Source organism: Geotrypetes seraphini, chromosome 10 (assembly GCF_902459505.1).
Source record: "Geotrypetes seraphini chromosome 10, aGeoSer1.1, whole genome shotgun sequence".
In the NCBI taxonomy this organism is placed as follows: domain Eukaryota; kingdom Metazoa; phylum Chordata; class Amphibia; order Gymnophiona; family Dermophiidae; genus Geotrypetes; species Geotrypetes seraphini.
Window position 1 is genome coordinate 62,903,156 of NC_047093.1, and position 24,514 is coordinate 62,927,669.

Consider the following 24,514-nt stretch of genomic DNA (forward strand, 5'->3'; position numbering starts at 1 on the left):
ACCAGCTGCTGCTCTTTGACCCTCTGAGCATTTAAACAGAGATGGCTTTACATTATCAGAGAGAGAATCCATCTGCATGAGTTTCTATAGTCTCTTTTCTTTGTATGTACAGGGATTAGGGCAGGTGGAAAAGGGAGGAGGGCATTCTGGAAGCAGAATGAACCAGGATACCCTGCAGCCAAACCATTTTTTCAGCATTTTATTTGCTACAACAGACTGCTGTAGCTATTGTGCTTCAGTGAATACGTGTCCATCTGCTGCTGGCTACTCAGTTACTACTGGCGCCTGCTCTACTGTTGGCAAGTCTGCTTTACAGCTGTAGTGCAGAATTGCTTCCCCCTTCATCCAAAACCATTCTAGAAGTAAAAAAAAAAAAAAAAGGATGGGCTATAATTGAAATGCAGGCATGTTTATCCTCTCCCCCCTTCCCCGAACCCTGAGTTACATTCTGACTGTGGCTGGCTTTTATGTATAGTGCCTGATGGTCACCCGACCCTCTTTGTGGAATTTTTCTGTGGCTGACCTTCTGAGTCCCAGATTGTCATATGTGCCTGTTAGTGGGCAGGGAAAGGCTTGCTAGGTTTCATATCTTCTAATTCATTGTAAACTGCATTGAATCATTCTAATTCATAGAATCTTTCTAATTCATTGTAAACCACATAGAACTTCAACATCCTGCGGTATATAAACTGTTATTATTATTATTATAATACTAGGGGATAGCAAATCATAAGCAGAACAGACTTGAACAATTCATTGATTTTCTCAAGCTTAAAACCAGTTGCCAAATTGGGATCTTGTAACTGATAATGCTCTCGTACAGTAGATTGTGGATGTTTTCAATTTTTTTGTGTGATTGATATGTACAGAGTTAAGATGGGCTAGCTCACAAGCAGCAGGATAGTGAGTCTGAGATGTGATCATACTGAGCAGATGAGCTCAAAACAAATGTAGAGATTCCCTTCTGCTTCACATAGGCAGGTGGTCAGAATATATAAGATGTACATCTTTCTGTGCATACAGATGGTATTTTTGCAAATTTTATTTTCATTGATGCTTGGAAAAGTCTATTCTTTCTTTCTTTCTTTCTTTCTTTCTTTCTTTCTTTCTTTCTTTCTTTCTTTCTTTCTTTCTTTCTTTATATAATATATATATTTCTAAACAAGCTGGAAGTGAAGCTACAGGAGTTCTAGTGCAATGGCTATGCAGAAGGTATCAATGACAGTTTTCAACTCTTAGGGCTCCTTTACTAAGCTGTGATAGCAGTTTTAGTGCACTAGACCTTAACGCCAGCATTGAGCGGGTTTAGCGCCCGGCAAAATCCTGCGTGTGCTAAAAACGCTATTGCAGCTTAGTAAAAGGAGTCCTTACTCTTTCCTCAGTGGAGTGTACTGTCTCCCTTCAGTTTTTCCTTCTGCACACTTGCATGATGGTGTGTGTGTCTCTTATTCTTTGTTTTAAACCTTTTTTATTTTCGGGTATTTTTATTTTTGGCATCGAATTTTGGAGGGTTTTGATGCTACAGAGTTCCCTGTAATCCTGGGTTAGCTCTGCCTGGGAGAAGAAGAAGACTTGGAGTCTACAGCTGGCAGGCCAATTCCTCTGTGGTACGTGTCTACCCAGCTCGCTTAACATTTTAGGAGCTCGGGGACCGTTCCCTTTGATGCTAGCTCACTTCCGAGTTTTCAGGAACTTGAGCACAGTCTGATTTAGCACTTATAGTGGTTCTTTTGGGGGACTTTCAGGGTGCCGGCTGCGTGTTACCTCCCTACTTTGCATGCACGGTTTGGTGGAGGCAGAGGTCCAGTCTGGTCTCCCTCCGGCTGGCAGCCAAAAGACTGATTTTTGTTTGAGATAGTATCTGTTCCAAGTTCCAACATCACACAGGAGCTGAAGTAGGTTGAAGCACCTTTGCTTATAGCATGTCACAGTGAATACAGATTGTTAGAGTCTATGGGAAAATGGGTGGTGTCTGCAAACTGGGTTTTTGGCAGTTTATAAGTTTGCCTAGAGAGTCCCCCTCCTCCAAAATCCTGTTTTATTTTTAATTTTTGGAATTTGTCATCAGTTGTTTTTTTGACACCAAATTACTACTTTGGTGGCCTTCTTGGATTTCCTGATTTTATTTTAAAGTTCTTTGTCTGTCTCAAAATCCATTGTTTGACCTTAAAATGGATAGTAATGGACCCCTTGATGCTATTACCCCCATTTCATTCCTGTTTTGCGCAGGAAGGCCATTAGAGGAATGGCCATGTGCCACATTGCAGAACATGTGAGGGGAAAGGACGGGTAACTTGGGCATAGGGCTAGATTCACTAAGCAAACCAATCATGTACCGATCAGTTTGGATTTGAACGGCAGCCAGTGCAACTTGTGGTAGAAAGGGGTTATGTGTTCCCATTTCTTCAAGCCAAAGATGAGACGGACGGCGGTATTTTGGACCAACCTCAACTTCCTGGTGATTTTCTTGAAGGCACCTAAGTATATGATGTTACAGTAATCCAGAACGCTTAGGATAGAAGACTGTACCAGCAGAAGAAATGAGGCGTCGTCAAATAATTTTTTGATTGTGCGGAGTTTCCAAAGCACCGATATACATTTCTTAAATACTAGGTCAGAGTGTTTCTCTAGTGTGAGATGCTTGTCTAAAGTGACTCCTAGTGTTTTTAGAGATTGTTCAATACAGTAATCCAGTCCATTTACATGTAGCGTAGTTTCCTTGATTTTGTCGTTTGGGGCTGCCAAGAAAAATTTAGTTTTGTCCGAGTTTAGCTTTAATCTAAACGCCGTCATCCAAAGTTCAACCTGATTTGGTATGATTGATAGAGAATTTATCAGCTCTGATGAAAAACAAGAGAGTGGAATGACTATGGTGATGTCGTCCGCATAGATGAAGAATTTGAGCTTTAGGGTCCGCTTCTCCAGGGAAAAGAGCCCCAGTTTCTCCAGTCTTTCAGTGTATGAAAGGCTTTCCATACCTTTTATCAAACGTGTAGCTCTTTTTTGAACCCTCTTGAGTATCGCCATATCCTTCTTTAGAAATGGCGACCAATATTGGACGCAGTACTCTAGATGCGGGCGTACCATCGCCCAACGGCAGGATAACGTCTTTCGTTCTGGTTGTAATACCCTTCTTGATTATATCTAGCATTCTATTCGCTTTCTTAGCTGCCGCTGCACACTGTGCCGACGGCTTCATTGTCCACTATTACCCCCAAGTCCCTTTCTTGGGTACTCTCACGCAATAACAGCCCTCCCAACGTGTAGCTGTACCTCGGGTTTCTGTTCCTTACGTGCAAGACTTTACATTTCTCTACGTTGAACTTCATCTGCCATCTCGGCGCCCACTCCTCTAGTTTGTTCAGGTCCCTTTGTAAATCTTCACATCCTCTTTAGTCCTAGCCCCATTAAATAGTTTGGTGTCGTCTGCAAATTTTATTACTTCACACTTCGTCCCTGTATCCAACTCAGAGCATTCCTTCCGCAAACACGTCTGGAAGTTCTCCTTCAACTTTGTCATACAGTGTCTTCCCACTCGTCTATCTCAGCGAGACACATGATGGTGCTACTGGGTCACATGACCTCCACAGTACACGCATAGAGGATCTCTAAAGGAGAGGAAGGATAGTAGAGATTAGCAGTTGATATAGAGAGGTAGTCTGCATACACAATTTGTCAACCTGGCAAAGAACATTTGGGCAAGATGGGGAATTCCTTGAGATGCAGAGAGGGAAGGCTTTGTTCTTGGCTCTGCTTTACTCTCCTCTTGAATATTGTATTTGCTTTCTTGGTCTGTCTAAGTAATTACAGAAACCATTCATAAAATGAGAATCCTCAAGAAGCAGCATGTTGAAACAGAAATTTAAGGTGTGGGCACTGAGCAGTTAACTTTTCCAACAGATAGTATATCGAACTAAAATCTTTTTGCTGTCTCCAGAGAAAGAAAATGCTAGATAAAGCATAAGAAGTGACTGGACTAGTCCAGAAAACAGTGTTCTAAATAGTACCAGTCACGGGGAAGGTTGATGAGACACGGAGTGTATGTGTAATTTTAAAATAAGCTGCACAATATGTAGAATGAGTAAATAACATACAAGGAGCTGTTGAAGAAAGATCTGTCTGTTTCTTAGAATTATTTGTGTACAAGCATTCATATTACATGTTCCCTTAACGTACTTCTTTGTACAATGTAACATCTTTAACAGGGAATTGATAGATCTCCTTCAAATGGAAATGTTTGGGATCGTTTAGGTATAGTGGAACTTGTCTAGAGTCAGATTGTCTAGATAGCTTTTTGCATTCTCTTCGCTAATCTTCATACAATTCTGTATTCTAGAGCAGTGGTATTCAACCCAGTGCTCAGGACCACCTGGCCAGTCAGGTTTTTATGATATCCACAATGAATATGGATGACAGAGACTTTGAAAACCCAACTGGCCAGGTAGTCCCTGAGAAATGGGTTGAATACCAGTGTTCTAGAGCAAAAATCATGAGTCTTGAACCAGTGGGTTATTCTCCTCTACTTGTGAGATGTGTAGAATGCATCAATCACATTCTTTTTGGCTCCTCCTACTCTATCACTGGGCTGTTATGCAGCTCCTCAGTTTTACCTTCTACCCGAATTTGTTATTTTCAGGTCTTATCTGGTATTCTTGTGGCTTCTTGGTTCTCCTGGGACAGCTCTGCTTAGAAGAAGACACTCTCTCTTGTCAGAAGTCTGTAGCTGTGAGAGCAGCCCTTTTACAGGTCATCTGCCTGGCCAGCCTACACTAACACTTTGAGAAAGTTAGGAGACCATTTTCCTGGAAGTTAGGCTTGCTCTTTATTATTACTGGAGCTTGAGCACAGGCTGAATGACTATACATTGGTTCTGAGGGCTTTAACTGGTGCCGGCTAAATTTTCCTCCTCCTGCCTTTAACACGTGTGTAACTGGGGGGTTCTGAGGTTTCAGACTATTCATTATTCAGTCTGGCAACCCGAAGACACAAGCATTTGATGCCCTTTTACATGCTTGTCTGAGGCAGGAGTCTTCTCGATATTCCAGCTGCTGATTGAGCTGACGCAGGCACAGCACCAGAATAACTGTGAGTATAGACCATTATAGTCTATGAGAGAGATCGGGAAATCTTCTGATTGCCTTTTATTGGAGGTTTCTGGGTCCAGGATTTGAATCCCCCCCCTTCCAAAAACTCCTTTGCTGAATTTTTTGTGCTTTCAATTTGCTCTCCCAAGCTGTTTTTTGGTGCAAAAATGCTGCTGCGGTGGCCATCTTGGATTTCCTCATTTGCTTGCAAAAGTCTCTTTCTGCCTCAAAACACCTTGATTTTGGTTAAAACTAATAGAGATGTGGATTGATAGGGACCTCATGCTGTTTACCCCTGATTCATGCTAGATTTGTGCTGGATTGCTAGTTGAAGAACGTCCAGGTTCCACGTGCCATAGGATACATGGGGGGGAGGGAGGGGAAAGAGTTGCAGGTGGCTCATCTGCTAGGTCAAAAATCCCTTCCAGAGCCCTTGGATAGCAACGCGGTAAAGTGCAGATGCATGGATGCCTCTGGGCCCCTGAGGAGACAGAGTCCCTTCAGATGTCCCTAGGGCATACTTACCATGGCTTTACTACTGATTTTATTGGTTTGACATTTGAAGCTTACTTGGCTTATCAGGGTTGATCTGCACCGTCTGGGGTCCCGCTAGTTGATGTGCAGCGGGGTTTGCCCTCTCAGAATGCAATACCACTTCTGCAGGATTCCCAGGGGGAACTGGAGGTCCAGTCGGAGAAAGACTGGGAGGTCTGGGGATTGGCATCAATTCCTTTACTCCCTCAAACTGAAGATGCATCAGTTTGCATTGATGGCTAAGGCTGGAGTCATTAGCCAAAGGCTTGCCTTGTTGCATATCCTCTTGACAACAGATGCCAGTCTATACTGCTGAGGGAGGTCATTACAGAGATCATCCTTTTGGGGCTGCTGGTTGCTCTCTCAGAGGAAATGGTCCATCAACAGATTGGAGCTGAAAATTGCCTAGCACTGCAGGCACTTAACTTTATGTTGGGATAGGCCAAAAAAACGCCAAAGAAGTGCTTATGAGGATCAGCTGTGTAGTCCTTCAATCAGTCTGATCCGATCCTTATGGGCCAATTCAATACTTTGATTGATTGATCCAATCTCTTAATCCATTCTTTAAAGTCTAATCCTTAGTTCAATCTTCTGTAGTGTCTTTCTGGTCCAATTTTTAAAGTCCTTAATCAAATCTTTAAAGTACAGTCCGACAGGGCTCATCCGTTTCATAATAACTGCTTCATCAGGGACATGTTATAAAAATCATGATATAGAACTATCATTTATTCCTTGGAAAACATGGTGTTACCATGTAGGTCAGGCTCCTACATGCTGGATTGTTTCCAAAAGGCTTTTTTGAAACAATCCAGCATGTAGGAGCCTGACCTACACGGTAACGCCATGTTTCCAAGGAATAAATGATATTTCTACATTTATCATGATTTTCTAACATGTCCCTGATGAAGCAGTTATTGTGAAACGGATGAGCCCTGTCGGACTGTACTTTAAAGATTTGATTAAGGATTTGACTTTAAAAATTGGACCAGAAAGACACTACAGAAGATTGAACTAAGGATTAGACCTTAAAGACCAATTGTTGATTTCCCCTTTTGATAATACACATACAGGGTGGGTGGGAAGCTATTTTTTATTTAGAGTACAATTTTTAGATATGTAGGGGGGGATATATATGTATTTGTCATAGAATATAATTTTGACTGATTTTAAGTGCTGTTAAAGTGTAAAATGTTTGTAAAATATGTTGCACTTATTTTTGGCTTTAAAATGAATAAAGATAAAAAAAAAGAGATTGGACCAGAAAGACGCTACAGAAGATTGAACTAAGGATTAGACTTTAAAGATTGGATTAAAAGAGATTGGATCAATCAATCAAAGTACTGAATTGGCCCATAAGGATCGGATCAACAGACTGATTGAAGGACTACACAGCTGATCCTCATAAGCACTTCTTTGGCGGTTTTTTGCCCTATTCCTACATAAAGTTAAGTGCCTTTTGGAACACTATGAATATGTGGTGTATGTTTTAAAATTTTAATGTTTTCACTTGATATTTTTGCACATAATGAATTAAATTGTTAGCTTATTAAAAAAATATTTAAATTTTAAAAAATAAATAATGAATTAGGTTCTCAAAACCAAGGATCTTTTTATTCCTTGTGATTACACTATTGATATATTGACTTTCTCTCTTTGTTTGGGTGACATTACATATTTGTGAGGGAGGGTTTTTTTTCTCTTTTTTTTATGTTATCTTAATTGGAGGAGTGACAGACAGTGTGAAGAATGCTTGCAATGGCTTGCCAGTTTAGTGTCTGTCCCGGCTCAGGGTCCTACTCTCTTCCTAGCAGCTGGGTAGAAAAGGAGTTACTTACACACACTGATCAAGAAGTCTGACTACCCGTGTACCATACCATAGGTTTAAAGAAAAAGGACAAGGTTTGGAGTTGCTGGATGTTAGCAGAGTACTTCTCTGTTATCTTGAGGTGACAAATGATTTTCGTCTTTCAGATCACCTTTTTGTTCTAATGAGTCCTAGTCACCTGGGGAAGCCAGCTTCTAAGATTTCCATTTCACGATGGATTCACAAGGCTATTTCTTCAGTATATAACAGATGTAGTAAGCAACCACCGATTTTCCTTGCACACACTCCACGAGGAGTATGGCTTCTTCATGGGAGGAGTCCTAGGCAGTTCCATGTGAGGAGATTTGTACTGCGGCTACATGTCCACCCTCCATACTTTCATAAAATTCTACAGAGTAGACGTAGCAGCACAACTGGATGCCGGTTTTGGGTCCTCTGTGCTAACAGCAGACTTATCTGTCCCACCCTAGACTCAGGGGACTGCTTTATTACATCCCACTGGTTCAAGACTTGTATGCCTTTTGCACTAGATAATCTTCTTTCTAGTAGACAGGCATAAGAGTCTGAAAGGTCTGCCTTGTCAGATTTCCTTCTAGCCTGCTTTTATTGACTCAGACGTGTATAATTGCTAGTGCTTCACCTTCCACTGTCAATCAAAAGATTGTTGAATACCCGGAAGGTTTCCATAGTATTGGGATGCTTGCCTCGTTCCTGTCCCATAGGTTTGGAGAGTGAGAAGAGTATTTGCTATTGCAAAACCACAAATGAGAGACTATAAGAATTATAAAGATGTTAGTTCCCGCTGCACTCAGGTAGGTGGCTTGTTCGGGTCCACCTTGTCCATGTTCTATTGTTACTGGTTCCTTTACTTGTATTCTCCGCAGAGCAGAACAGATTTAGCATTGTTGAGGAGTTTCCCATACCCTTCCTGTTAGTTTTTACTCTTATAGTGCTTTAGTACCAACTGAGGAGCTGCAGCCCAGCCCAGCCCAGTGATACAGGAGGCAGAGCAAAAAATAATGTGATTGATTTCTTACGCACATCTCATGAGTAGAGGTGAATAATCCTCTGGTTCTAGATGCATGCGTTTGTACTAGAAAGAAGATTGTTAAGGAAATAACCTAATCTTCCCTTTTTACCAGTTCATTTACCTTCAGAGAGGCAAACCTTTAGATTGATCTGTAACCAGAGATGTACCGTATTTCTTGAATGAGAAACATTGACATGATGAATGTACTGCTTCTCAATAGATTTTTAGTGTTTTTCTTTCACACCCTTGTTGAAGACTTTTCTGTTGTTCAGTAGCATCTTTCATTTCTTTGCTCTTCTGTACTATGACTATTATGTGCTGTTTTTCATTTTGCAGACTGGGAAGCTGTCATTAGGATTGGAGTGCTGGATTGTGCTGAAGAAGGGAATTATGAGACCTGTAAGGACTTTGATGTTAACCTCTATCCCACTTTCAAGGTAAATATTGCATGTTGAAGGGAAAAAACCAAAACATTTTGCTTCAAATTCTATTTCAAGGGCCTGAAGTAGAGGAATTTTTTTTTTTTTTTTCTTTCAAAGCAGGGTTGGAAACATCTAAATCACATGTGACAAATCCAGCCTGCCTGGCCGTTTTATGTGGCCCACAGTGACACTTAGCTGGCTTGAGGGTGATGCGATGTTTTCCTCATTGCAGTCCCTGGGTGTTTTACCTTCTGGCCGGTTCCCTCCTCCTCACTGCCTCATTTGGGTTTCTGTGCACAAAGCTGCGGGCAGTGGCTCCTGCGCATCCCGCGTCTCATCCAGAAGCCTTCCCTCTGATGTTGCGACGTCGGAGAGAAAGAAGGCTTCTAGTTCAAGCGCCGCCCGTGGCTTTGTACACAGAAACGAATGTGGCAGTGAGGAGGAGGGAGCTAGCCAGAAGGTAAATACCCACCGGAGGGAGTCAATTAGTTGAGGCACAGAATGGAGGGAGGTAGGGGGTGTATTGATACTTGAAAAAGAGGTAGCACAAACTTCAGATAAATGATAGGAGGGAGGGGACATGAACTTGGGACATAGAATGAAGGGAAGGAGAGAGGAGGGGGCATGAGCCATAGAATGGGGGGATGGATAGAGGATGGGATGGGGCATGAACTTGGGACATAGAATGAAGGGAAGGAGAGAGGGGAGCATGACCATAGAATGGAAGAATGGAGAGAGTGAGGGAAAGAGATGCTGAGGTGAGGGAGGGAATAGAAAGGGAGAATTGGGTGTCAGAAAGGGAAAGAGAGATGGTGCACCTGAGGAGATGAAGAAAGAGGAGAATTGTTGGGCAGAGAGAGGGAGGGAGAGAGAATTATTGGACATGGTGGTGGGAGAGGAGTGAAGTAGAGATGCATGAGGAAGAGAGAGATGTTGGGACCACTGGAATGGGAAGGAGAGAGAGAGATGCCAGACCACAGAAGGGAAGGAGGGGAGAGAGAGATGCCAGACTGCAGGGAGGAGAGATGCCAGACAGCAGAAAGGAGAGGAGAGAAGGAGAGAGATGTTAGACCTTGGGAAGAGGGGGGGAGGAGAGAGAGATACCAGACCATAAAAGAGGAGAGAGATTCCAGGCTTTGGTAAGGAGATGAGAAAGAAGCCAGACCATATGAGGAGGAAGGGGGAAGACAGAGTTGTCTGACCATGGGAGAAGGAGGAGATGGTGCACATGGATAGATTGGAAAGGAAGACATGGAAAGTACGATAGATAGATTTTGAGAAGAAAGCAGAAAAATGGAAGAAAGTTGAATGTTAAAAGTTAATGCTAAAGATGGATGTATCTTCGTTAGAAAAACATACAGGGACTCATGTGAATACTAGTCAGTAAATTAGATGAAATAATAAGTAGGAGACTGACTATATTGATACTATATACCAGTGGGAAGAGAGCAAATGACTCCTAAAAACGCTCAGAGAAGTGAAACTCTGAAGGGGAGGTGGATACCTTCCCTTGGGACAAGAGTTTACCGTCCAGTCATTGCATTTTACTTTACAGAACTTCACTTTCTAGCCACTGGTAAAATTGTGAACAGTTTAAATGTTTTGTAAATTGACAAAAAATGTTCAAAAATTTTTACAAAAAGACTCTTGCTCATTGGAAACTGTACACTTATCTGTGCAAGCTTTTTAAAGATTGTGGTTGTACAGGCTCTTAGGGGTCTCAACGCGGCCCCGTTTCGAATATTCTGCTTCAGGAGACCCGATGCTACACACTGTGACACCTCTGTTGTAACCACATTATTCCAAGAGATGATCTAAAATTACAAAACATTTTATCATAAATACCACACACACTACTAAAATTTCAAATGTAATGCGGTGTGGGGAAATTTTACTGCCTCTAGGCAAAAATAGGAGAAGAAAGAAAGCACAATACACATACCGTTTGAAGTTAAAAAACGGTATGTGTATTGTGCTTTCTTTCTTCTCCTATTTTTGCCTAGAGGCAGTAAAATTTCCCCACACCGCATTACATTTGAAATTTTAGTAGTGTGTGTGGTATTTATGATAAAATTTTTTGTAATTTTAGATCATCTCTTGGAATAATGTGGTTACAACAGAGGTGTCACAGTGTGTAGCATCGGGTCTCCTGAAGCAGAATATTCGAAACGGGGCCGCGTTGAGACCCCTAAGAGCCTGTACAACCACAATCTTTAAAAAGCTTGCACAGATAAGTGTACAGTTTCCAATGAGCAAGAGTCTTTTTGTAAAAATTTTTGAACATTTTTTGTCAATTTACAAAACATTTAAACTGTTCACAATTTTACCAGTGGCTAGAAAGTGAAGTTCTGTAAAGTAAAATGCAATGACTGGACGGTAAACTCTTGTCCCAAGGGAAGGTATCCACCTCCCCTTCAGAGTTTCACTTCTCTGAGCGTTTTTAGGAGTCATTTGCTCTCTTCCCACTGGTATATAGTATCAATATAGTCAGTCTCCTACTTATTATTAAAGATGGATGTATGGCAGAAAGTGAAGGAGAGAAAAACAGCAAATGGATAAGGTGGCCCTGGATACACAGTTAAGAGCACAGCCAGAAGGAAGTGCAGCCAGAGACTGGGAAAAAATGGCTTGAAAAACAAAATCAACAGACAACAAAGGTAGGGGAAATGATTTTATTTTCAATTTAGTAATTGAATTGTATTAGTTTTGAGAATTTACATCTGCTGTCTATATTTTGTACTGTTTAGAAAGAAATGCATCTGTTTCTTTTACTCTGGGGGTTGTACTGCATGCAGAGTCTTGAATTTTAGGGTTTTGTTTGCATATACTGTATTAGTACTTTTAGTTTGTGGTCCTGTATTTGTATAGGGGTTATATGTATTCTGGTAAGAATGAATGTTGAGAAGCATACAGTGTGCTTTGTTTAGTTTAATTTTGTGATTAACCATTATGTGTTATTAATAAGATTATATTGTGTATGTATATATATGAAAAATGAATGGAAAAAATGATGATATGATTAGTACTATTATGGGCTCTGGGATAGAGATTGGGCGGTGTATGGCACGCGACTTAGCCTGTGTTTTAGATTTCAGCCCCTTAATGTGATTGAGTTTGACATCCAGATCTTTTTCTTGGGTGCTGACCCCCCAAGGTGGACCTTAGCATCTGGTAACTATGATTTGTGTTATTCTTCCCAATATGCATCACTTTGCATTTGTTCACATTAAATTTCATCTCCTATTTGGACACCCAGTCTTCTAATTTCATAATATCCAAAGTAATTGGTGGACAAACGGTCATTTTCAAAACCAGCAACAACGCAAGACATCCAAATATTCTTTTTTTTTGAAAATTACCTGCTTAGACTTCTTGGCTGCCACAAAATCATTCAAGTTCAAAATGTCCAAATCCAGACCATTTGGATGTGGGAGGAGCCAGCACTGGCCATCTAGACATACCAATAGAGCAGTGGGGCACCTTAGAGGGCACTGCTGTGAACTTCACATAAAGGGTGTCAGATGTACATCTCACCATATGCCCCTTATAATTTATGCCAAGCCCTCCAAAACTTTCCCCAAACCTACTATACCTACCTGTCTACCTCCCTAATAGCCTTATGGCTGCAGGTGGCACCTATATGGCAATATACAGTAGTAGGATTTTGGTAGGCTTACATTTTCTGCCATAAATGTAGTAGTTAGAGTGGCATATGAGCTTGGGTCCTCCTCTCTATGGTTGACTAGCCCACTCAGTAGTCTACTTAAGATACCTGTGTGATGCTCTATTAGGCTTTCACATACTAAGCTCTGGAATGCATTGCCAGAGGTGATGGTTAGAACGGATAGCGTAGCTGGTTTTAAGAAAGATTTGGACAATTTCCTGGAGGAAAAGTCCATAGTCTATTATTGAGACAGACATGGAGGAAGCTTCTCCCAACTGAAAGGAAGCACTGGTAGGAGGGAGGTCATAGGATATGAGAGGATAGACTCAGGAGTACACTTGAGAAAATACTTCTTTATAGAAATGGTGATGGAGATGGTAAAGATGAGGAAAGTATCTGAATTCCAAAAAACACGGGACAAGCACAGAGGATCTCTGAAGAAAAAGAATGGATTATGAAATTTAAGAGCTAGTGTAGATGGGTGATTTAATAAAAACCACATGGTCTATACAGCAAATAGAAACATAGAAAGTGATAGCAGCTTGTCACTTAGGTGCCTAATTTGCCTTTATAAAACAGTTGCCATGTTACAAAGTTTACCCCAGTAATGTTGAGTTACGCAATTAAGTTGAACTAAGACACTGATGGGAATTGGTATCAATGAAAACCATTCTTTGATGCACTATGTAAAGAATGGCTTGAAAAAAACCAAAATATGGTACTTTATTTTACTTTTGAGTTCTAATAGATTTTGTCTGGCATACAAGTTTTGTCAATATTCTTTCATCTTTGGTTGCTCCAAGGCAAATGTATTGTCAGCAAATAAAAAGCAAATGATTGTGATGTAATCGTTAGAGTAACTAAACCTATTGCTGTCGCCATTAATTGGAAGTTAAGAACATTGGATTAAGTAATTGCCAATATCAACAATGCTGTCTGAGACAAATACACAGGGCCAGATTACAAATGTTTTAGTTGAGCTTAGCATTCAATGGGGCTATCAAGCAGGTGTGTGTAGATTGTGGCTCACTCATCAAGATGTGTGACAGCAACAGGGAGGGAAGGAAGCTGGCTAGAGCCGCTGGACCTGTGAGATGAGGGTGGGGTTGGGACTGGAGCTGCTGAACCCACAATTGAGGGAGGGATGGACCCATGAGGGGGGGGAGGATAGTTGGAGCTTTGAGGGGGGCTATGATTGTGGGTGGGGTTCCCTGCGGGATCAAAGCTTTTTATTGCTCCTGTGGAGCGGTAAAAAGCTTTGTTCCTACACTTGCGGTAAACAGTACAAAAGTTTATCCGTTCCTGCGGTTATACTGCAGTTTACCGTGAGAACAGGTCACCAAGTCATTCTCTAAGTGGCAGTGTGATGCCATCCCACACTAATGTGTGTGGTGTGCTGGGGTTTTTTTTTTTTGTTGTTTGTTTTTTCATTATTAAAAAATAAATTTAGTCTGCTGGTAAAGGTAAAGAGTATACTACCCCAGGAAATAGCCTTTATGAAACTGAAGTTATAAAGAGGAATAAACTATTTATTTATTCATTCAATTTTCTATGCTGTTCTCCCAGGGGAGCTCAGACCAGGTACTCGAGCATTTTTCCCTGTCTGTTCCGGTGGGCTCACTCTCTATCTAATGTACCTGGGCAATGGGGGGATTAAGTGACTTGCCCAGGGGCACAAGGAGTAGTGTGGGTTTGAGCCCACAACTTCAGGGTGCTGAGGCTGTAGCTTTAACCACTGCACCACACTATATAATCTTACTAGCAAAGCCTAAAAAATATATAGAGTATAAAACTGCTCACCTTTTAGGCAAATAGTACATTATCCCAGGACAAGCAGGCAGCATATTCTTAACGTATGGGTGACGTCACCGACGGAGCCCCGGTACGGACATTTTTAACTAGAAAGTTCTAGTTGGCCGCACCGCGCATCGCGAGTGCTTTCCCGCCCGACGGAGGAGTGCGTGGTCCCCAGTTTCTTCGTTTCCGCGGAGCGAAGAAGACGCATGTGTTTTCAACAGCCGTTGAAAAACTAGTTTCTGCCTTCCCGCTCGCGTACTTTTTCTTTTTCTTTGATTTTTTCCCTTCGGATTCCTTTGCTTTTATTTTAAAAAAAAAACCCAAACTCGTCGAGTTTTCTTATTTTTTCAGCCCGGCCCCGGCGGGGCCTGTTGCCACCATACAGGCCTCCGGCTTCGATTTTGCGGGGGCCGTGTTTCCCTTCATGCCCCCGCAACCGGACTTTAAGAAGTGCCAGCGGTGTGCATGCCCGATCTCTCTCACCGACCCGCACAATTGGTGCCTGCAGTGCTTGGGTCCAGAGCATCGGACTGACACCTGCACCCGCTGTGCTACTCTTAAAAAACGCACATTGAAAAATAGGCAGATCCAGCAAAATATTCTTTTCGGCACCGGATCTGCCTAGGAACCTGCCGTGAAGTCGACGGCACCTCAAAAGTCGGCACAGAGTACTTCGACGACGCCAGATCCTTCTTCGGGGTCGCTGGCCCCAGGTAAGCCGACTAAGAAGCCTTCCACTTCCCTTGAGCGCCCTCCTGCCACGGTTGCGACGCCGGTCTTTCCGACACCGCACCGACCCCGCAAATGCTCCGCTCCGATATCGGTGAGCGCCTCGTCATCGGCCTCCTCATCGCCGGAGCGTAGAGCGGCACCTATGGTACCGAAGAAGAAAAAAGCGGTACCGGTGCCTCCCCTGGACGACCGCATCGCGGCCATACTCCAGACCCAATTACAGGAGCAGCTGCAGCAACAACTCCAAAAACTGTTGCCGGCGCTGCTGGCCCCACATCTTCCAGTGCAGGACCGGTCCGAGCCTCGCACGATCCCATCGGTGTCGACCCCCTCGGTACCGCTTAACACTTCCATGCCGGTGCTCTAGGCTGAACCACACCGTTCCCAACCTGCGGTGCAGGCCCGTTCTGATACTGACCCTTCCCGGTACCAGGAACGGCACCGGTCTTCCTCTCCCGGTACCGCCACGGTACGCTCCGGCAAGTCTCTCTCCAAGACCCGCCATGCTGAGCCCTCCACACCGATGGCCCGCCGTGCGCACCCCGACATCAGGGACCCTGACTTATGGGAAGAATCCCTGCACGGTACCGAGGAAGACGCTTCCTCGACGGACGAGGAACCCTCGACGTTTGATACCGGTTCAAAACCTGAACAGTCCTCTTTTACCAAGTTCCTCAGGGAGATGTCGGCTGCTCTTTCCATTCCATTAGAGTCCGACTCTAAAAAGTCCCAGGCTTTTCTCGATGCCCTAGACTTTGAGCAACCTCCCAAGGAATTCCTTAAGTTACCCGTCCATGACATCCTACGGGAAACTTTTTACAAAAATTGGGAGAACCCCCTCACTGTTCCCGGGGCCCCTCGCAAACTGGATAGCTTGTACTGGGTCATTCCGATCCCGGGGTTTGACAAGCCTCAATTGCCCCATGAATCTCTCCTGGTGGAGTCCACCTTAAAGAAATCTCAGGGCTCCAGTGTCTATGCCTCCACCCCTCCTGGCAGAGAGGGGAAAACTATGGATAAATTTGGCAAGCGCCTTTTCCAGAATGCAATGCTGGCCAACAGGGCAAATAATTACACCTTTCACTTCTCCTTCTATATGAAGCATCTGGTGCAACAACTCTCCTCCTTACAAAAATACATTCCTGAACGTAAGGTCCCTCTTTTCCAACAGCAAATTTCCAGTCTGCTCCAACTTCGGAAATTCATGGTACGCTCCATTTATGACTCATTTGAGCTGACCTCTAGAGCATCTGCTATGGCTGTTGCCATGCGGCGTCTGGCCTGGCTGAGAGTTTCTGACCTCGACATTAACCACCAAGACCGCCTGGCTAACGCACCTTGTCTTGGTGACGAACTCTTCGGGGAGTCCCTGGACTCAACCACCCAGAAACTCTCAGCGCACGAGACTAGGTGGGACACTCTGGTCAAACCTAAAAAGAAGACTCCGCCTGCTCGCCCCTACAGACAGCAGTCCTCCTACCAACGCAGGTTCTCGGCTAGACCTCTCAACCTGCCTCAGCAGCAGCCTCGCCGTCCTCATCACCAGCATCAACCTCAGGCTCGTTCCCAGTCTCATCAGCCTGCCAAGCCTCTCCCTCCATCAAAACCATCTCAACCCTTTTGACTCCTTTCTCTAGGGCATAGCCAGTCTCCCACCATCATTGCCTCTTCCTCAGCCTATCGGAGGACGCCTCCAACTCTTCCTCAGCCGTTGGGAGGTCATCACATCAGACCAATGGGTCCTCAACATCATTCGCCACGGCTACTCTCTCAACTTCCAGACTCTTCCACCAGACAATCCTCCCATAGAGTCTGCTTCCCACTCCTCCCAATCCCCCCTCCTCCTGCAGGAGGTCCACTCCCTCCTTCTTCTCAACGCCATCGAAGAGGTACCATCAGACCAAAGGGGCCAGGGATTCTACTCCTGCTACTTCCTGGTTCCCAAGAAGACAGGAGACCTCCGTCCCATCCTCGATCTCAGGGACCTCAACAAGTGTCTGGTCAAGGAGAAGTTCAGAATGCTCTCCCTTGCCACGCTTTACCCTCTTCTCTCAACACGACTGGCTATGTTCCCTAGACCTCAAAGAGGCCTACACTCACATCTCAATCAATCTGACTTCACGGCGCTACCTCCGATTTCAGGTACAGCACCGTCACTATTAGTACAAAGTGCTACCCTTTGGCCTCGCATCATCGCCCAGGGTATTCACCAAGTGCCTTATTGTGGTGGCGGCCTTCCTCAGGTCTCACAACCTCCAGGTGTTCCCCTACTTGGACGATTGGTTGGTGAAAGCACCTACGTCTCCACTTGTGCTACAAGCCACTCAACACACCATCTCTTTCCTCCATCTCCTGGGGTTCGAGATCAACTACCCCAAGTCGCACCTACTTCCCACACAGCGACTTCAGTTCATTGGAGCAGTTCTCGACACCACTCTGATGAGGGCGTTTCTCCCCTCCGACCGACAACAGACCCTGCTCCACCTCTGTCGTCAGGTGCTCCTTCATCACTCCATCCCAGCTCGGCAGATGATGGTCCTCCTGGGCCACATGGCCTCGATGGTCCATGTGCTTCCTCTGGCACGACTCCACCTCAGGACACCTCAATGGGCTCTTGCCACCCAATGGTCGCAGACTAAGGATCCTCTTTCTCATCCCATCTCTGTGACATCGTCTCTTCAGCAATCTCTTCAATGGTGGTTGAACTCCTCCAATCTTTCCAGGGGTCTACTTTTTCATCTACCCCCTCACTCCATGATCATAACCACAGATGCCTCCCCCTATGCGTGGGGAGCTCACCTGGGAGATCTTCACACCCAGGGACTCTGGACCCCTCAGGAGCATCAACATCGCATCAATTTCCTGGAACTCAGGGCCATGTTCTATGCTCTCAGGGCCTTCAAGCACCTCCTCTACCCACAGGTTCTTCTCCTGTGCACAGACAACCAAGTCGCCATGTACTACATAAAAAACAAGGCGGCACCGGATCTCCCCTCCTTTGTCAGGAGGCCATCCGCATCTGGACCTGGGCCCGCAGTCTCTTCCTCAAGGCTGTCTACATCCAGGGCGAACAGAACTCCCTGGCCGACAATCTCAGCCGCATCCTTCAACCTCACGAGTGGACCCTCCCACACTCCGCTCCATCTTTGCTCGCTGGGGCACTCCTCAGGTGGACCTCTTTGCAGCTCCTCACAACCATCAGCTGCCCCAGTTCTGTTCCAGACTCTTCTCTCCTCATCGTCTGGCCCCGGATGCATTCCTGCTCGACTGGACGGATCGGTTCCTCTATGCCTTTTCTCCACTGCCTCTGATGTTGCGGACGTTATTCAAACTCTGCAGGGACAGAGCCTCCATGATTCTCATCGCCCCTCGGTGGCCTCGCCAACACTGGTTCTCCCTCCTGCTCCAGCTAAGCTCCAGAGAGCCCATCCCTCTGCCTGTGTTTCCTACTCTACTTACGCAGCAGCATCAGTCCCTACTACATCCCAATCTGTCCTCGCTCCACCTAACAGCTTGGTTTCTCTCGGGCTGACCTCTCCAGAGAATCTGTCTCAGCCTGTCCGTCGTATTTTGGATGCCTTCAGGAAACCGGCCACCCTCCAATGTTACCATCAGAAGTGGACCCGGTTCTCCTCTTGGTGTCTACTACATCATCACGATCCCACCTCATTGGCGGTGGAACCTGTACTGGACTATTTGCTCTCTCTGTCCGACGCTGGCCTCAAGTCTACCTCAATCAGAGTCCACCTCAGTGCCATCACTGCGTTTCATGAGCCTATCCTCGGAAAACCTCTCACGGCTCATCCTCTGGTTTCCCGGTTCATGAGAGGCCTTTTCAATGTCAAACCACCTCTGAAGCCTCCTCCAATCGTCTGGGACCTGAATGTGGTTTTATCAGCCCTCATGAAACCCCCATTTGAGCCTCTTGCCACAACTCCGCTCAAATTTCTTACATGGAAGGTGCTTTTCCTCATTGCCATCACCTCTGCCAGGAGGGTTAGTGAACTGCATGCACTTGTTGCCGACCCACCTTTCACTGTTTTTCACCATGACAAGGTGGTTCTGCGTACCCATCCTAAATTCCTTCCCAAGGTGGTCTCGGAATTTCACCTCAACCAGTCCATTGTGTTGCCTGTCTTTTTCCCTAAGCCCCATTCTCATCCTGGGGAACAGGCATTGCACACGCTGGACTGTAAGCGTGCCTTTGCTTACTACCTTGACCGTACTAGGGCTCACCGCTCGTCTCCTCAGCTCTTTCCTCAGCTCCTTCGACCCTAACCGTCTGGGTCGTCCTGTCTCTAAACGGACGCTTTCCAACTGGCTTGCTGCCTGCATTGCGTTCTGTTATGCTCGGGCCGGTCTCTCACTGGAAGGTGCTTTCACGGCCCACAGGGTCAGAGCTATGGCTGCTTCTGTGGCTTTCCTCCGTTCCACGCCCATCGAGGAAATCTGCAAGGCTGCCACTTGGTCCTCAGTTCACACGTTCACTACTCACTACTGTCTGGATACCTTCTCCAGACGGGATGGGCACTTCGGCCAATCTGTGATGCACAATTTATTTTCCTAATGGCCAACCATCCCCCTTCCCTCTCTACTTTTTCATCTACCCCCTCACTCCATGATCATAACCACAGATGCCTCCCCCTATGCGTGGGGAGCTCACCTGGGAGATCTTCACACCCAGGGCCTCTGGACCCCTCAGGAGCATCAACATCACATCAATTTCCTGGAACTCAGGGCCATGTTCTATGCTCTCAGGGCCTTCAAGCACCTCCTCTACCCACAGGTTCTTCTCCTGTGCACAGACAACCAAGTCGCCATGTACTACATAAAAAACAAGGCGGCACCGGATCTCCCCTCCTTTGTCAGGAGGCCATCCGCATCTGGACCTGGGCCCGCAGTCTCTTCCTCAAGGCTGTCTACATCCAGGGCGAACAGAACTCCCTGGCTGACAATCTCAGCCGCATCCTTCAACCTCACGAGTGGACCCTCCCACACTCCGCTCCATCTTTGCTCGCTGGGGCACTCCTCAGGTGGACCTCTTTGCAGCTCCTCACAACCATCAGCTGCCCCAGTTCTGTTCCAGACTCTTCTCTCCTCATCTGGTAGTTTGGAGGTCACTCATACATTAAGAATATGCTGCCTGCTTGTCCTGGGATAAAGCACAGTTACTTACCGTAACAGGTGTTATCCAGGGACAGCAGGCAGATATTCTTACGTCCCACCCTCCTCCCCGGGTTGGCTTCTTAGCTGGCTTATCTTAACTGGGGACCACGAACTCCTCCGTCGGGTGGGAAGGCACTCGCGCATGCGCGGTGCGGCCAACTAGAACTTTCTAGTTAAAAATGTCCGTACCGGGGCTCCGTCGGTGACGTCACCCATACGTTAAGAATATCTGCCTGCTGTCCCTGGATAACACCTGTTACGGTAAGTAACTGTGCTTTCTCCACCTACTTCTATTGGCTGTAGGAGGAGGTGTTCTGGAGGTAAAATTCAGAAATAACTAGAGAATGATACGGGGACAAATTTTTCCCCATCCCTGCAGGAATTCAATTTCTCTATCTCGTCCTGCAAGTTTTGTCGCTGTTCCTGTAAGTTCTGCCTTAACCACACAAACCACGAACAGTTATGATTTTAAAGTGTTTCAGGCTTGTGCAGATGAGGACAGAGTTTGCAGGAATGGGACAGGGAAAGGAAAATAACTCACCCAGATGGGAAAATGAGTTCCTGCTGGAACGGAGAAAAATTTGTCCCTTTGCCATTCTCTAGAACTAACATAGAGTTGCCATACTGGGTCTATTAAGTCCAGTATCGTGTTTCCGTCAGTTGCCAACTCAGGTCACAAGTTCCTGCTATGATCCCAAAGAGTAAAACAGATTTTATGCTGCTTAACCTAGGAATAAGCAATGGATGTACTCAAGCTCATCATAATAATGGCTTATGGACTTTCTATTAGGAAATTAGCCAAACCTTTTTTAAACTCTGCTGAGCTAACCACTTTTACCACATTCTGTAGCAATGAATTCCAGAGTTTAATTGAATGTTGAGTGAATAAATATTTTTTTCTGGTGTATTTTAAATCTGCTACTTAGTAGCTTCATTACATGCTCCTTGTCATAGTATTTTTGGAAAGAGTAAATAAGTGATTTGCACCTAGCTGGTCCACTCCACTCGGTATTTTATAGACCTCTATCACATCTCCACTGAGCTGTCTCTTCTTCAGGTCGAAGAGCTCTAGCTGCTTTAGCCTTTCTGTACAGTGAAGTCATCCCATCCCTTTTGCCATTTTTGTTGCCCTTCTCTGTACCTTTTCTAATTCTGCTATTTATTTTTGAGGTGTAACGACCAAAATTGCACACAGTTATTTGAGGTGCAACTTCACCATGGAGCGATACAAAGGCATTATAACGTTCTCATTTTTATTTTTCATTCCTTTTCTAACGATTCCTAACATTCTATTTGCTTTCTTAGCCATCGCTGCACACTAAGTTTCGGTATATGTACTTTTGAATTTCAGAATTAATTGCATTTGTAATTTAAAATATTCACATTAGCTGCTATCACTTTCTATTTTTAATTAAGACCACCTGACTTGTCCAGTTGCTTGTCTACAGTTACTTCTGAGCATAACTTTCTTTTCCTGAGAGATCTTTTATATATGTCTCATGCTTTCACAAATTCAGACACAGTCCTTATCTCCACCACCTCCACTAGGAAGCTCTCCATTTACCACCATTTTCTTTAAAGAAGTATTTTCTTAATTTTCCTAAGTCTGTCCCCTTTCATTCTCATCCAATGATACCTCATTCCTGGGCTTTCTTTCAAATGAAAGTGGCCTGCCTCCTGTCTGTTGATATCATGGATGTATTTTAATGTCTTGCATCTCTTGCCTTTCTTACAAAATATGGACATTTTAGATATTTTGTCTATCCCTTTATGCTCTATGAAGAAGACCTTTGGACTTACTTCATCCTATTTATCCTTTTGAAGGTGCAGTGCAGTCTCCAGAACTGCACAAAGTACTCCAGATGAGGTCGCAGAGGCATTATCACCTCTTTTCTGCTGCTGGCCAAACATCTTTCTGACTTTTGCCAGTGCATTTTCTACCAGTTTGGGCACCTTAAGGTCATCAGATAAAGTAGCCCTCCAGATTGCTTTTTAAATGTACATATTTTATCTTCCATATTAGTGCTTCCCAAAATGATTACTAGATAGTAGTCAGTACACATTTTACTGAAATATCATAAAAAGCAGTGTATTCATTTTATTTAGGGTTCATTAATGTAAGTTTTTAAAAATTTATTTAAGATATATACATCATGTCTTGAGATCATGGCTTCACAAGTTGCACACAGGTCCTCAAAGTCCTTTGGACACCACAATATTGAACGAGCCTGCCCTTTTTGATGATGGTGAGACGAGTGTCTACAGGTGTAGAGTTGAGTTCTGTTTATGTGTTAGTGAATGTAAGGAAGTATTTCTGACTGGGTATACTGTCTCGCCTCCTTCCTTCCCTTAAGTTTGCTCTTACCGTACTTCACTTTTTTCTTTCCACCTCTCTGCCAATTTCCCTTCTGTCTCCTTCCAACCTCTTCATTTATCTTCACCATTTGACAGGCTGACATGTCCTCCCCCTTCAGACTTAATGAAGAGGATGCTAGGGAGCTACCTATGCCAGAAATGGTATTTAAAGGTGACTATGGAGGAACTGAAACATTTTGGCAAACCTGGAAAATGTAGTAAGCCAAACGTATGAGTTCAAGAGCTTAGTAAATCACTTGGTATACATCCCAGAAAACGAATATAATTCAAAAATGAAGTTGCAGATCTATTAGTAATCTGTAACCCATCATAAAAATTGTCGACAGTACCTGAAGATTGGAAAGTGGCCGATGTAATGGCAATTTTTAAAAAAGGTTTCTGCGGGTGATCTGGGAAACTACAGACCAGTTAAGCCTGACAATCTGAACACACAGATATGGCTTAATTAGAGAAAGTCAACATGGATTTATCCAAGGGAAGTCTCGCTTTACCAATATGCTACTTTTTTTTTAAGGCATGGATAAATATGTAAATAAAGGTGAGCCAGCTGATCTAGACTATATGAATTTTCAGAAAGCATTTGATAAAGTACCTCATACTTGAGAATATTAAAAATACATGGGATAGGAGACATGATCCTATTGTGGTTTAAGAACTGCTTAAATTATGGAAGTCAAGGAATAGGGTTAAATGGCCAATTTTTTCAGTGGGAGGAGAATGAATAAGGGAGTTCACAGAGATCTGTATTGAGACTGGTGCTTTCTGAACTATATTTATAAATTATCTATAAATGGGAACAATGAGAAAGGTGATCAGATTTGCAGATGACACGCAATCAAAGTTGTTAAATGGTATATGGACTATGAGAAATTTTAGGAGAGCTTTAAGAGACTGGAATGCTGGGCGTCCAAATTGCAACTGAAATTTAGGTTCATAGTCGAAAACGCGTAGAACAATCGAGCGCTGACAGTACAGAGCAGATAATCGCACGCAGGACATCAGCGCGTCGGACTTAAACTTAATTTTAAAGTGCTCCAAGGGGGGATTTGGGGAGAGAACCCCCGCAGTTAAGTTAGTACTGTTTGCGCTGCCATTGGGTGGGGGTGTTGGGGGGGAACCCCCCATTATAGTGGGAAGAGGTGTTTTTTCCCCTTTTTTTAGGGAAAAACATCAATTTCCTCTGTAATGAGGGGGAGTTCCCCCACTCCCCCAACGGCAGCAGCAACAGTTAAGTGTGTGTGTGTGTGTGGGGGGGGGGGGGGTGCCCCTCGGAGCACTTTAAAATTAAGTTCAAGTCCGGCACGCTGATGTCTTGCATGCGATTGTCTGCCCTGTGCTGTCGACGCTCGATTGTCTCATAGAAACATAGAAGATGACGGCAGATAAGGGCCATAGCCCATCAGGTCTGCCCACTCTACTGACCCACCCCCACGTCTACTATCCTAAGGATCCCACTCCTGGTGACAGGTTCCCTTGGCTTAACCATCTAAGGGATCCCACATGGGCATCCCATTTGCTCTTAAATTCTTGCATGCTGTTTGCCTCGATCACCTGCACCGGGAGCTCGTTCCAAAGATCAACCACTCTCTCGGTGAAGAAATATTTCCTGGTGTCGCCATGAAATTTCCCGCCCCTGAGTTTGAGCGGATGCCCTCTTGTGGTTGAGGGTCCTTTGAGAAAGAGAATCTCTTCTTCCATCTTGATACGGCCGGTAATATACTTAAACGTCTCGATCATGTCTCCTCTCTCCCTACGTTCCTCGAGTGAGTACAGCCGCAAATTTTTCAGCCTTTCCTCGTACGATAGGTCCTTGAGCCCCGAGACCATCCTGGTGGCCATCCGTTGCACCGACTCTATTCTCAGCACATCTTTTCGGTAGTGTGG

At 44.6% G+C, this 24,514-nt stretch overlaps 1 protein-coding gene across 1 annotated transcript in view; it reads left to right on the plus strand.

Moving 5' to 3' along the window:
- QSOX2 (quiescin sulfhydryl oxidase 2) overlaps positions 1 to 24,514 on the plus strand; it is a 122,601-nt gene that overhangs the window by 22,951 nt on the left and 75,136 nt on the right. Inside the window, exon 3 of the mRNA XM_033961110.1 lies at positions 8,810 to 8,910. Within this exon, the coding sequence (XP_033817001.1) occupies positions 8,810 to 8,910 (101 nt within the window). The remainder of the gene's footprint in view (positions 1 to 8,809; positions 8,911 to 24,514) is intronic.